Below are 14,203 nucleotides of genomic sequence, written 5' to 3' on the forward strand. Positions count from 1 at the left end.
GAGACCCACTGCATTGCAAATGTAACACACAGCGCACTATACAACTCCCAAACATACGTTATTAGCTAGTCGAATTATCTTGGATGCAGCCACTCTCTGAGCCATCCTCCAAGATGCATCCCACCTCATCAAAGGAGAACAACACTAAAAAAGAAGTATTCCTTCATCTAAAAAAAAAAAAAAAAGTTCAAAACAATGAACAACTTACCTGACAAACGCAATCACCCTAAACTGCTCATTTTCCAAAAAGAATGCACTTGTTCAAAACTTACCTTAATGTCTAAATCGGTATGTATTGCAACTATATTAAGTGCCTGTTTTGCTTATGTAATACTACTGTTTCTGTTCCATTTGAAGAGCTCCATTGTGTGTGCTGATGTCCGTCAATATAATTAATTTGAATAAATACACAAACGTACCATGATTATCTGTAATTTGTTTGTGGTCAATCGTAGTTCACCCTCAAGACTACCTCACTGATGCCATAAAAATGTGTAGTAAGGAGGAATCAAGTTGGCGATATAACTCTCAAGGGTACGTTGAGCAAACACAAAAGGAGTACCACACCGATGTTGTACAGAGTCTGTGTAAATATTGGAGAAAGTATCCGGCACCATGCTTTGCAGTCTCCCAACACTTAGGGGTTAACCCTGTTTTTGCAACATTTTAGACCTGGGTAACTATGCCCTGGGAATTACCAGGTTTCACTGCATTCTTACCACCATTCTGAGTAAAAAGAGGTAGAATTTTTCAGAGCTCAAAAGTGTTAACTAGCATAGATTGTAGCACCAGAAATGAAATCCAGCGTGCAGGATACACTTGGATTACTAACAAGTTAGAAGCAAGAAATTCCACTGATGAAGACAGTTATCTAGTAATCTAAAAAAGCCCTATATGTTCTCAGTGGTTGAACCCCTCGAGTGCTAGGACCGTAACAATGAGGATACCCAGGGATTGAAGTAGAGAGTAAGGTCTGGAATCCGGCACTAATATAAAACTACTTTCAAACTGGGCCCTAAAGGGCCCTATATTGATGCCCTTCACATTATTAAGATAAACCATGTGACTGAGGTAGTTTCTAGTTACTGGCCACGCTTTTTTCATGATGCTGTTTTTCTCTAGTATTTTACATGTATCATATTAATGTTGTATTGGGTGCACTCTGGATTGTTTCGACTCTGAGAGCTGTTGTGGATGTGTATTTATAACGGGCCACACTGACGGCTCTGGTCTTGACGCTGAAGGCAAAATAAGGTTCTTCCAGCGCCTATTAGGGAGTGATCAATGCATTTAACTAATTTCATCCCTGCCCCTCTGCAGAGCAATCGTGACATCCGTCACTTGACATTGTGATTATATGCGAAACTATTTGACTGAGGTAATAAAATACTGACAGTGCAAAAGTAAAAGAAAATGAAGTGCTTACAGGTAATTGTCTGTGAAGGATTGAATGGATTTATAGTTAAAATTTCCTGGCTCGCCCCTTTTAGATACCCCCACCACTTTCATCCCACTTAAATCCTGGGAATAACGCTCATGCGGATTTGTGATGACTCACATGACATCATGGAACATAAACTACAACATAATACATTTGATCTCAGTGGTCAGCTGACTGTGTCGAACACTGCCAGAAATTCCTATGACACTCATTTCTAAATACTGTGTAGTGTTTAGAGAGCTGCTGGTGAACCTGAACCCCGCTCGGGGAGTTGGTGTTAACCAGTTATTATGTTTAATCCACAAGCTAGAGGGGCAGCAGTTAGCCAGTTTTATGTGTAATCCATCACGTCTTTCGCTAACGAGTGGACACGATACATATGTAAACTATAGTGTTGACAACAACTAGTAGCTGATTGATTCAAATATCATTAACGCTGGCAAGTATGTCTGGGTCTGAGCGAATGAAAGAGACCAACATTTTCGTTCTACGACACCACCGTCACCCTCGCTTTCTCGACAACTTTGGAACATACCAAGCCCAAGGCAGCGGCTGGGACTAGACCAAGGCTCAGGGTACTCCAAGCAGCAGACAGCTGCTCACTCCCGGCAGAGTAAGCCATAGCCCATAAACTGCAACTCCGTTCGCGCCGGTTAATGACGTAAACTGTCAATTTCCGACGGTCGCGCGCGAGCTACGCCTTCAATAGGTAAAGAAGACGGACGTGCATAAAGTAGACATGAACATAAAAGACACACTCACGCAGCCAGGCGACCTAAGGCTTGCTGGAATAACTAAGTGACCGTTCTTAAACTGTCGTTGCGCCCATTAAAAGGTGAGCAATCACAGTCCCCAAACCCACAAAAAAAAATCACATTAAGTTAACTGTCATTTAGATATTATTACTCTTGCGAATAAATGTAAATGTATGTATCCATTGCACATATATTCAATATTAGGTCTAAGCAGGTTTCATTTTGTGCGATTGTTCTACTCTAGTCTATATGTCCCTGTATTTCAACGTTCTACAGTAATGTTAGAATATGGCATCTACCAGTGCGGTCTGTAGCTCGGTAGGTGTTCCTTCCTTCAGTAGTTGTGGTACTAGCTGTAATTAATGAATGCTAGTGTTTCAGTTTAGGTAGATAATGGCCTTTTCTGGCATCAAGCAGTCACCCAGTCATTCACAAGAAACAATCATTTGAGTACAGTTTTATTACTCAAAAATAGTTGAAATGGTTTGTAAATATGTGATTATATGGTGAACTTACAAGGTGTTTTAATTTTCTCTCTTTATCTGGGGTCTGCTTTGTAATAATTTAACGTGTGATGAAGCAATCGTTATCCGAGTCTTATCCGTGAGCTATCCTCCGCTCCTGTTTACTGCTCCCTTCCAAGATGGCTGCTGCGGTCTCCGCTTTGCGGTCGCGTCACTGGTGGCAGTTTATGTAGTGAGGCTGTTACCGGGAGACCGCGAGTGAGGGCAGCTGGCAGAGGGAGCGGGCTGCAAAGATGAGCCAGCAGGGGGCGGCGCTGCAAACCTACAACAACGAGCTGGTGAAATGTGAGAGAGGGGCTTAAGGAGGGTTGTCTGTTGAAGCACCCGAAGGGGGCATTCGGACGGTGCCAGTGTGAAACCCGTCATATGAGCAGAGCTATGAAAGGAGGTGCTTTGGTGAAGGCTGTGTGAAGCGGGAGGAGAGTGGTGTTTATATGCTAGTAGTTTGAATTGTTGTCACCTGTCCTGGTTTTACCACTTGCATAGTCCAAGGGTCTGTTACTATGTTCTCGGTAATTAAACATGACAGACTAGACAGGGCCATATGCCAGTTTACTCGCATGCAACGTTATTATTTCGAGCTCTTGTGACCCTTTTGGGGGGGACAGGAAATTGGACTATATATGCCCGCACACATTAACAATCTCGCTCCTGTTGCTCTATATTCTTTAATTTCATAGGTAACCCATCCCCAGTTGAAAAAAAGTTGCTTCGAAAGAGGTTTATACATGTAGGTACAGCCAAAAGTAGTAGAAGTAGAAATGTGAAAGGAAAATGCATTATAGGGCTGTGAATTTCGAAAAAGAGTGAACTGTTGGACAGCGAAATATGTTCGGATTTATATCGGGTTGGTTGAAAATTATTATCGTTAATACGTCGCTCCCGTGATTGAGGAAATAAAAAAGCGATGGGTGCCTTGCTTCAATTCATGTCTGGCACTGGGGGTAATTTGTCACATTTTGATTGGTCTTTTCTTTTTTTCTTTTTTTTTTTTTTTGCCCACCATGCAACCTCGGGTAGGAATCAGCCAAATGCTAATCAGCCTTGTTCCTGCTCCCAAAGGGACAGTCTAGGCCTTTGGGTCGAAACACACGCACCCCTAGCCGATTTCCACCTATTTGGGCCTCACACTCTGGTGCATTGGGGGAAAAAGAGGGACTGGAATTTGGCCTCGAATGATTACCAGTGGCCAAGATGTATTCAGTCTTTCCACCCATCACTTTTTTGTTTCCTCGGCTCCACTAATTACCAGCACAAGTAAAACAATTAGCTTTAAAAATGACCAGCACAAGTGAAACAATTAGCTTCAAAGCTTTAAGTAAGCACATAGCTTAATTGGAAAAAAAAACATGTCCAGAGGCCCATTGTTTATCTTGGGGACCCTCCTGGTTTCTGCCAAAGTCAAGATTTGCTGAGTACCAAGTCTGCCTAGTATTGATTCCAATTCAAGTCTCTTTTTCCATAATCCTGGACTTCCTGTCTCTTTAGCTCCTTCTGGCAGGCACTTTTTATCTCTGATTTCTCTTCTTGTCACTGTTTTCCCACTTTCTTGTCCAACTCCTTTCTGTATAGGATTCTTTTCACTGCTCACGACAATGAGCATTCTCTACCACTAACACATTTTTCACCAAGGGGCATTTGCAAATCGATGGCTGACTAGAATATTAGTAATCCATCTTTTTCCTGGCTGGCTGGCCTATTTTTATGTGTAATCTGCTCTCCAATAGCTGAATGTTTTAGTTGGAAGTCTGAGCCACCATTACAGTGAATGGTAAAAACGTATGCTATTTTGCCTTTTTTTGATTATTAGCTGATCCTGTGAATCTTAGAGTAGGTATGTGAGAACCTAGAAAACACTCTTCCAGAGCACCTTGTGATGAGCTATAAATATGCCAGTAGCAGTAAGATGACCATCATATACGCTTTAGAAAACTCCTTTTCTGATGCAGAATTAACCCTGTTAATCCAAATATTAAAAACCCCGGACAGCCGTACCTGTGACCACTTAGTGCGATCACCATGCTGTTTCATGCAGTAGATTCTAGAACTAAGTAACTAACTCTAAGCAAAAGATAACAGTCTGAACTACGATTGCGCCACCATAGAACAGTAGGGAAACTGCCTTATGCACTAGTCATGCTCACTTCTGTTTAAGTTTTGCACAACCGTGCTGCAGGATGTGAGATTGATTATCATACAAATAAATCTTACAAACAGTAGGAGAGATCCTCACATGTCAGAGTTGATTAAAGAATGTTGATAAATAATTACCAGCATTAATTGAGAATTATGATTCCAGCATTAAACTACAGCCATTTAGCTTTCCCCGGTGCATTAGGCACTTTCTCATGTGCTTTCAAATCTCAGTATACAGAAAAACCTTTCACGCTCCCCGATAGGCCAGAAGAGCAAGACTGAGGTTGGAACTAGGTCTTGGGGCTCCAGACCTCTTGTTTCTTGGGGATTTAGTCAAGTACTTTAACAGGACTTTGTGGGCCCTGGATAACACTCTTAAATTAGAAATCAAAACAGTCTTCGAAGAGAAGGGCTTCCCTTGGCATCAGCAGCTCACAGTATCTGCCTGGAAACTGAGACAGCGAGTCTGCACAGCTTGGAAATTACATTTGTAGCCTGGAAGAAAGCAGTCAACGGCCAGGCAATGAAAATCTCATTCAAATGAGACATAGACTTTGCCAAGGCACCTCTCTTGCTGGACTGGATGCATCTTATACTCTGGGGAAGACCCAGCCATATCTTCACCAACCCCTTTCTGCCCAGTAACGAAGGAAAATTATTTGCATGAGGCTTGCCGCCTTGCCTGTTGCGGACTTTAATCCAGCCTGGGTGATGTACGCTGAAACAACATCTTGCAGACTATGCAATTATTGCAGAGAATCCTGGCTGCATTTGCTGCCCTAAATTTACCGGTGAACGTCATCATCTCCTACTTCCTTTCTGCTGGGCCAGTGGTATCAGGTACTGCAGAGAAGTTTCAGATCTGTGTTTTACCACTCATTCACCACAGACTCTTGCTAGGCTAGGGAAATTAACGCATAAACAAGGCGATATCTGCCCAGTTATTGTAGCACAGACTGGGCTCAGTGTCTAACTGCCAACATCTTATCCATCACTGACAGGCCAGGGAAATTCCATAATCTTGTCAGAGTTGTTCTCATCCAAAGTTTTAGTCGGGAGCGAACTGCTGTACCGTGAGACCATTGTACCTTTCTTATTGTCTCTTGGGGTCCCAGGTGCAGCTTACCAATGGGTTACAAGTAAAGTTGATCCAGCATCCAAGACCTGGCGTACTGAAATATTAGAATCCTGCTCTTCCGAGCGTTTTTATTTCAGTATTCTAATGTTATCATTTTTTTTCTTTTTAATAAATCTTTACTGGACACATCTTTTTATTTACTTTTAGAACCTTCCATCATATTACTCATAAATTGTGTAGTTCGGATGTTTGTATGTAATGATTTTAAGTATTTGATCAAAAATTACTACTAAATATTTACCAGTCAGCACAAGCTTCACAATCAGTTTTGTTTATACATACATTTCCGGAGCTGACGTTTGACGCACTGTTCCCAGTTCCATTTGGTTAGCCCCACACCGCCATCACATTTCCACATAATCACATGCCACCTACCCCCATCATATTCAAACAGCTGTAATTCCCTTCACCAGCTAGCCCACTGCTGTGAAAGTCAACAAGACCCCTGACTGAATCGTATGCATTTCATAATTTCAAAAATGCACTTTGAAAGCACCAGTTCCCATTCATTCTCAAGCAGTCACAACTACGCAACATTCATTGCCAAGTAGCACAGTCATTTATGAGAAAATTCACATTCCCTTAAGATAGTTGGTCCTGTTAAGGACTGTTTTGGCTAAAAGATCAATGGTCAAATTTGAGACCTTCTCCAAAACAGTGCAGACTCCCTCCGAGACACTTCCTAAAACCCAGCAGACCTAGCATTATTCAGTGCAATTTCCCTGTATCTTTGAGTTGAGTATTGTAAAGGTTGCATGGCATACATTTATTTTTCTAATTGCTTAATAGCCCATTTGCGTTCATATATGGTTTGGCATTTGTATTTGCCACTTTAACCACCTGTGCAGCCACATGTTAAGACTGCATCTGTACTAATTCCTCCAAATCCAGACCATTTATTTACCGAGGCCAAATAACCCATATCCTTTCAGAATCATCTTCAACTTCCCTGAAGAGAGCATACCACTAACAAACTTGTGAAGTTGAAATTTCCTTACTGCATGCTGCCACCTCAGTCGTGTGAATGGCTTGTTAAAATTGGTGCACCTTGATAATTGAGTAAAAAAATGACTGCAACTGCAAAAAAGACCCGTCCATTTGATAGCTGTGTGTTTCAGAGCAAGCTCACGCATTACCGCCACACCTGTTGAAAGCACCAGTCATTTTTATTCCTCTCACCTGGTGTGATTAATGTTTCTGATATAACCTTCTAAATAGGTATTCCTGGAGCAGATGGGTGTCCTGATAGTGTTTCTTAATTTCTGCCCATGTGTAGCCCAAAAAGGCTCTTCAAGTGTACATTTGGAAGAAAAGAAAACCCGAGAGCCACATTTAAAGATAAACCCTCCTCTATAGGCAGTGTTCTAATTCAAAGCATCTATTCTATCCTGGCATCTGCGTGGGGCTAGTAAGCTTGTACATTCTTGTGCATTATAGTTCAGCATTACCATGCAAGATCAAGCCTATACCCTCAGAGTACTGAAAGCCCATATTTTTCACAAGAAATTCGTATACTCTAAGTAGCCTTGTTTGTTTATTTGTTTATTTATTTTTTTAAACCCTGCTGGATATTTTTCGGTACACTGGGGAAAAAAGGAACAACCGTTTTAGCAGGTTCGACATGTCCATGTAGTTGATGTGACCAAACTGACTCCGATGAAGGTGTTGATTCCTATTTGGCACACTTTTTTTTCCCTTTTCTCTGCACGTTACATAATTAATGTAACCATACCCTCTACTGCATTTGATGTTGGGACTCCTAAATATTTTATATTGAAGATCATTGTTAAAGCAAACCATTGGCACATCCATAATGCATAACACCACTTGGGTCTTTCCTACATTAACATTATACCCAGAGAGCCACCCAAAGTTATTTCGATCTAAGATCAATGCAGGAAGTGCAGGTGTTTGTTTCCTCATAACCAGAAAATCTTCAGAGTACAGTGTAATTGTATGCAGCATCCAAGTGTACTTGAAGGGTGGAATAGTGAGACATCTAGTGCAATGAAACAAGTGTTTGAAGTATAAACCCTAGGGTGCTGCATCTCCACGTGTTGCTTCTCCAGCAGGCTGTGATGGACTTGGGGAGGGAAGGCAACCCAAAATGTATGTCCACCCAAAAAGGAGGGAGGCTACTGTTCTCTCACCAGTCTATGGAGAGATTGACAGTAGAGAGCACTTTGTTTGGCAAGAGTCTTATGTTAAACATTAGGAAACAAAAAAGGTCTGCTATTCTAACACATCACAAGTGAGCCTTGAGATACCCCAGATCACAATAATTGACCAAAAATGCCTTAAGAATATCTAGTTCATCTATGGCTAAAAAGGAATTTAAGATCTTTGATTCTCTGAGCCTTTTTATATGCCGAAGCCACACCTGCTGAAAGTAAAAATCATCTTTGTGGGCAGCTTTATGAGCATTATTTCTGAAGAAAATGAATTAGTGGACCAAATATCAATTCCAGTTTACATTTTCTTCCTGAACTGGATGTACGGCATGATGAAGATAGAATCTCAACCGGCAACAGAAAGGCTACTGTTACCTCTGCACAAAAGCCGTACAGCACTCCTAAGAGTGCATGGTGGGGTAAAAACACATAGGATCAACATACAAATGCATGTGTTAACATCCAGTCTGAATAAAGCTCATGGTTCACAGACCCTGAAAGTATTCCCAAAAACATTGTATCAATATTAAAACTAAGTTTGAAGTGTACTTTCTAACGAGATGGGGTGTGCATTCTATTAAATGACAAAAAATCAGATTACCTTTCAATAAAGAAAAGTCGGGGTGCAAAACCTATATGGAGGAGGCAAGACCATTGCTTGTCTAGTAGTCTATTTTGGAACACCTGTGTCAGCATCCCAACCACATACACATTGCAGTTGAGCTTCAAAGCACACAAATCAGTCTATTAAGTTGGCTCTTCTTGTGAGCACCCAAAAAAGCACAGGTATTGTTAACAAGTTGTTTTAAAAAATATTTTGTTCTGCAGCGATGTAACGCATCACCTCCCTTTGCCTACACCTGCAGACCTTGCTGGAGAGCAGTAGATGTGTATACAGTTAAATGTTTTCCTTTGTAGATTTGGCCTAAAGAAACCTGTAGCTGTCTTGCTAGCCAAATATGGACACATACTGAGCTTTCAGTCAGCCCTCCTCATCTATTGGACTGGTCATGTGTCATCACATTTTGCTTCTGCCCACCACAGCATAACATCTTGGGCAGAGGGGCTGCCTATTCTAGCCTTGTTTCTAATCATAGAGTTGTAGTATTTGTCCTCGTGACTTGACAGCACAGCCATTCTATTTTTAAAGAATCGTTATCAATGACTATTGCTTAGGTTTGCAAAAAAAAAACCTAATTTCACAGTCTTGCCAAGGGCATATCTAAATAGTTAATGTCCCTGCAGTAAATATCAATCTTAATTTAACATTCCTGTAACCTCTATGTTTTTAATAAGACAGATTGGGATGTACAATAAATCACATAAATCGGGTCTATGTCAACATTCATATGTTCAGACATTGACCTGTGTTTCCACAAACATTTAAAATGGTGAACTTGCATGAATGGCAGATTTGGCAGCAAAATTCTGACATTCCGTTATCCTGAAGCTGAATTTTGCTGATCAGTGTTACCTTGGGCACCACAACTAGTCACTAAACAAAAATCATCGTTCACCACAGTGCAATAAATGCAATGCAAAACGAATGTACCTTTAACAAGTATGCTGCTATTTTGACAAGAATAACAGTTGCAAAGAAAAAAACATAGTGACTGAATGGAGGAAGTTTATATATAATGCAAACCTAGCAACAAAGCACCATACACAGGTGGGGGTAAAAGGGAGTACAGAGGAGAGGATAGTGTTGTGAGGGGAGGATGGCGGTTGTCAGCTTGCATGTTCATCCGGAAGGTTAAACATAGAGATTGTGGTGTTTGAAGCTTTGTGTTGTCAGTAACTTCTCAAAGAGCAGCAGAGAGCGGGCTTACAAGATCTGCGTGGAAATTGACATACTGATCATAGGAGAATCGTATGAGAAGGCTTGGTTTCTCGTCTTCTCCTTACTCTGTTTTGTCTTGGACCCTATTCATTTGTTAAGTTCTTACATAACTCATGAAATATATTAATCCTGCTTAGCAGACATTGTGGAGGACTTTAGTTTCAAACAAAGGCATGTTTAGAGTTATCCCTGCTATTAATGCCCACCTCCTCCAAGAATATGTGTTGGGCCTAATCCTCATCACAACTCTAAACAGGTACTGTGAGATGAGAAGGGTAGAGACACCAGCAAAGTATATGTGGCCCTGTGATTACGCCTGGAGAGTCTCTGTGAATAATTCACTGCATTCTCTTTAACATTACAGTGTTTTGAAAACTATTGGTCTGTCTAATGCTGACAAACAAAACTATATTAAATATAGTTCACCTAAAAGCTATTTCTATTTTTGTACAGTCAAATAATTCTTGCAGAGGTTTTGTAAATCTCATAAATCAGATTTGAAAGTCTAGATGACTTAGCACAATATCTATCTTAAGTGAAAACCTATTCTGCATCCTGTGAAATGCTAAAAATTATATTCCATTCTTTATCAGCAATTGGTGTAGAATTCTGCAACTTAGGACACAGTTACAACTATAGTTTACATGCTCATGAATGTACTGTGCTTGATGAAGATAAACAAGTATCACAACATGCATTGGTCTTGCCTGTGCAAGACCTATTGGCTTTGTCAGTGTTTTTTTTTTGTTATTTAAAAAAAAAAAAAATAGGCATGTTGCACAGCATGGCTGAAAGCAATTTTATTTTATATTACGTAGTCAACACTGGCCACAACTTAGCTACTTTCAGCCTTGCTGTGCTGTGGTACAACATGGCAAAAAGCATTGGTAAAGCCAGTAGATTTCACCAAGGTGAGACTTATTGACTTTGCCAGTGCGTAGTGGAAAAAATACTGTGATGCAGCTAGTCCTGGCCACGTCAGAGATTTTTTAATGTGTTCTTTTATAAGCAAATAGTGACAGGTCTAGGGTGAGTGGCCAAAGTTAAGTATGTGCCAATTCTTTTTTCAAATCACTTTTTGTACATTGTTTGAAATTGGGGAAAATGTTGTTTGGTTTAGTATTGTTTTCCAGTAGTGTCTCACAGTGGTTGTATCTGGCACCTTTTCTTTCTTGATGACCCTTTCAGGATATTTCTTGTTCATAAGTTTAGATGTTAGTTCATTTGCTTGACTGTAAAAGTCTCACTTTCAATACAGTTTCTCCTTAAACATTACAGTTGCTCATATGGGAGGATCTCTCAAAGAGCTTGTGGATGAAAGCTATCAAATCTTATAAGTTATTGTGAGCTGTAAGTTTTCAGTAAGTTTTTTTTTTTGTAGTTTGTCATCCTTGTTTACAACTTAAGCTCTAAGAATGAGATCTCAGTTTTGGAATAGGTGGATGTGAATTTAAGGAAGGGATCACTTTGGTTGTGTGTATCACCATATTTTTTTACCACCTTTCCCGATAATAAGGATGATGTCTATATATCAATGCCATAGATTTATTGATATTCTTAAATGCCAGTGTACCACAGCCCATAGTTAAGTGTAACAGAGTATAATGCCACTGGTTATCTATTCTGAGAAGTTTCTCAGGTGCTTTTAATTTGCAGTCCTGTGGTAAGCTTGTGCGTAATGCCTCGATAGCTCAGGTAATCAGAATGTCAGAGAAGCTATTACAATTGATTTTGATCAAAATATTCAGTATATTATTTGTGACCGTTACAAAAGAGGGTATCATGTCCACATATGGTCCAAGAAAATAGTCTAAAAAATGGACCATAGTTCATGAAGTCAATCCAATCCTTAATACAGTCGGGCATCCACTTGGCCTAATTTTGCAGCTTGTGAATTTTAGGGAGAAAGTAAAAGTATGGAATTAAAGGATTCAACTTCATCAGGAATTCTGCTTCTGATTTAGAGATCCAGCATTCTGTCTTAAATCATAACTTTTGTGGTATTGCAAACTCTTTTTGCGTCTGTTCCTTACTGACAGGGGAGGTGATGGGTCAGTTTTCTCCCCGCAGGAGAGATGCTGCGTTGGTTTCTGGTCACACAGCCTTGGTTCCTTACTGCGGTGTGGGGTTGATGCGAAAATTACGCCCAAGGACTATGTGGAAAATCCCGATGCAAGGTGATGATGGATCCATAGTGGAACAGGCACTGCATTGATCATACAGGCGCTGCATCAATTCTTCAGCCGCAAGGCAGGCGCTGTGTCAATTCTTCAGCCGCAAGGCAGGCGCTGCATCAATTTTTGGCCACAGTGTTCCGATGCATGGATTTTATTCCTGAGAACACCAGTTTCCGCTTCCAAGGGCACAGTGACTGGATTTGGCACCATTTGGCAAGTCAGGACTCTCAGTAGAAGAACCTAGGCACTGGCAGATGAAGTCTTTGATGCTCTGAGAATTCTTAACAGGAGGCAAGCTCAGCTCAAGCCCATGGATAATTTTGGAAAGTAGGATGTAGAAAGCAGAGTCCAGTCCTTTCACTCCCAGGACAGAAGCAGCAAGCATCAGGCCAGCACAGCAAAAGGCAGAGTGGAGGTTCCTCCTACAGCATCCAGCTCTTAATCCTGGCAGAATTTCCTCAGTCCAAAAGTGTTCTAAAATTGTGGTCTCATAGGTCCAGTACTTATACTGATTTCTGCCTTTCAAGTAGGCAAACTTCAAAGGAAAGTCTTTGTAGTGCACAAGACCATGCCTTTCCTGCCCTGGCCCCAGACATACTCTAGGGGGTTGGAGACTGCTTTGTGTAAGGGCAGGCACAGCTCCGTTCACGTACTAGTGTCAGCTCCTCCCACCACTCTAGCCCAGGAAGACCCCTCAAGATGTGCAGGGCACACCTCAGCTTGCTTTGTATGACTGTCTAGAGTGAATTCACAAACAACCCAACTGTCATCCTGACCCAGAGGTGTATTCCAGGAGACAGGCAGAGCAAATAAAGATGTATTTTTAAATTGTGAGTTCAGAGACCCCAAACTCCACATCTCTATCTGCTTCCAATGGGAAATTACGCTCAAGATATTTTAAGGTAATTCCCATGTTAACCTATGGGATAGGCCTTACAATAGTGAAAACAGAATTTAGAAGCATTTCACGAACAGGACGTGTAAAACACACCAGTACATGTCCTACCTTTTAAATACACTCCACCCTACCAATGGGGCTGCCTTGGGCCTACCTTAGGGGTGACTTACATGCAGTAAAAGGGAAGGTTTGGGCCTGGCAAATGGGTACACTTGCCAGGTCAAACTGGCAGTTTAAAACTGCCCACACAGACACTGCAGTGGCAAGTTGGAGACATGTTAACAGGGCTACTCATGTGAGTGGCACAATCAGTGCTGCAGGCCCACTAGTAGCATTTGATTTACAGGTCCCGGGCACACATGGTGCACTGTACTAGGGACGTACTAGTAATTCATATATGCCAATCATGGAGAAACCAATCACCAACACAATTTGCACAGGGATCACTTGCACTTTAGCACTGGTCAGCAGTGGTAAAGTGCCCAGAGTCCTAAAACCAGCACCAATTATATTTAGCACAGGCTCAAAACAGGAGGTCAGAAGCCAAAAAACAGGGGAAACCACACCAAGAGCAGACAGGTCTAACACTAACATTAATTTAAGTGAAGAGGGTAAAGGCAGAGCGAAAAAAGTTCAATACTAAACAAAGAGTATGAATGTCTGTCAATGCTAGCATTTCTTTCTTTCTTTTAGTCCATTCATTAGTATTGACTGCTCTTGTGTCGACTTACTTTTTAGGTCAAGCGTTAGCATTCGTCCTGGTGTATACTTATACTGTGGGTTAAAGCAATTTCATTAGTCGGTTGCTGTGTCCTTTAAAAAAATCTTTCTTGCTAGTGGTCAGTTCTGTCTTTTTTCTCCCTCCTTTTTTCTGTTTCAGAGCAGTAACCTACTACTGTAATGTTCCACTTTGGTTTCTTTATCTGTTGCTGTGACAGACTTTTTTGACATTTTTATTTGGTGCTCCCTTTTAGGCTGGTAGCTGCCTGCATTTTATTGCAACATTCTGTTCCTCCCACCTCCTCCCTTGTCGCTGACATTTATTTTGGCTTTATTCCAGTGCTGTCCTCTAGCCTGTTCCTAAAATAAGCTTATTTTACTAAACAAACACCATATGCCCGTG

At 41.1% G+C, this 14,203-nt stretch overlaps 2 protein-coding genes across 4 annotated transcripts in view; one reads left to right on the plus strand and one right to left on the minus strand.

Annotated features, from left to right (window-relative positions):
* The window catches only part of ANAPC2 (anaphase promoting complex subunit 2), a 110,842-nt gene extending 108,715 nt beyond the window's left edge, over nt 1-2,127 (minus strand). Inside the window, exon 1 of one of the 2 annotated variants that reach the window (XM_069241323.1) lies at nt 1,977-2,127. In XM_069241323.1, the coding sequence (XP_069097424.1) occupies nt 1,977-2,063 (87 nt within the window). In that variant the 5' untranslated portion in view covers nt 2,064-2,127. The remainder of the gene's footprint in view (nt 1-1,976) is intronic. The other variant, XM_069241322.1, reaches the window with a different exon arrangement.
* Nucleotides 2,128-2,850: 723 nt separating this feature from the next.
* The window catches only part of SSNA1 (SS nuclear autoantigen 1), a 65,286-nt gene continuing 53,933 nt past the window's right edge, over nt 2,851-14,203 (plus strand). Inside the window, exon 1 of one of the 2 annotated variants that reach the window (XM_069241324.1) lies at nt 2,851-3,005. In XM_069241324.1, the coding sequence (XP_069097425.1) occupies nt 2,954-3,005 (52 nt within the window). In that variant the 5' untranslated portion in view covers nt 2,851-2,953. Of the gene's footprint in view, nt 3,109-14,203 lie in introns of both variants that reach the window. The other variant, XM_069241325.1, reaches the window with a different exon arrangement.

The sequence above is a fragment of the Pleurodeles waltl genome, chromosome 6 (assembly GCF_031143425.1).
Source record: "Pleurodeles waltl isolate 20211129_DDA chromosome 6, aPleWal1.hap1.20221129, whole genome shotgun sequence".
Lineage (NCBI taxonomy): Eukaryota > Metazoa > Chordata > Amphibia > Caudata > Salamandridae > Pleurodeles > Pleurodeles waltl.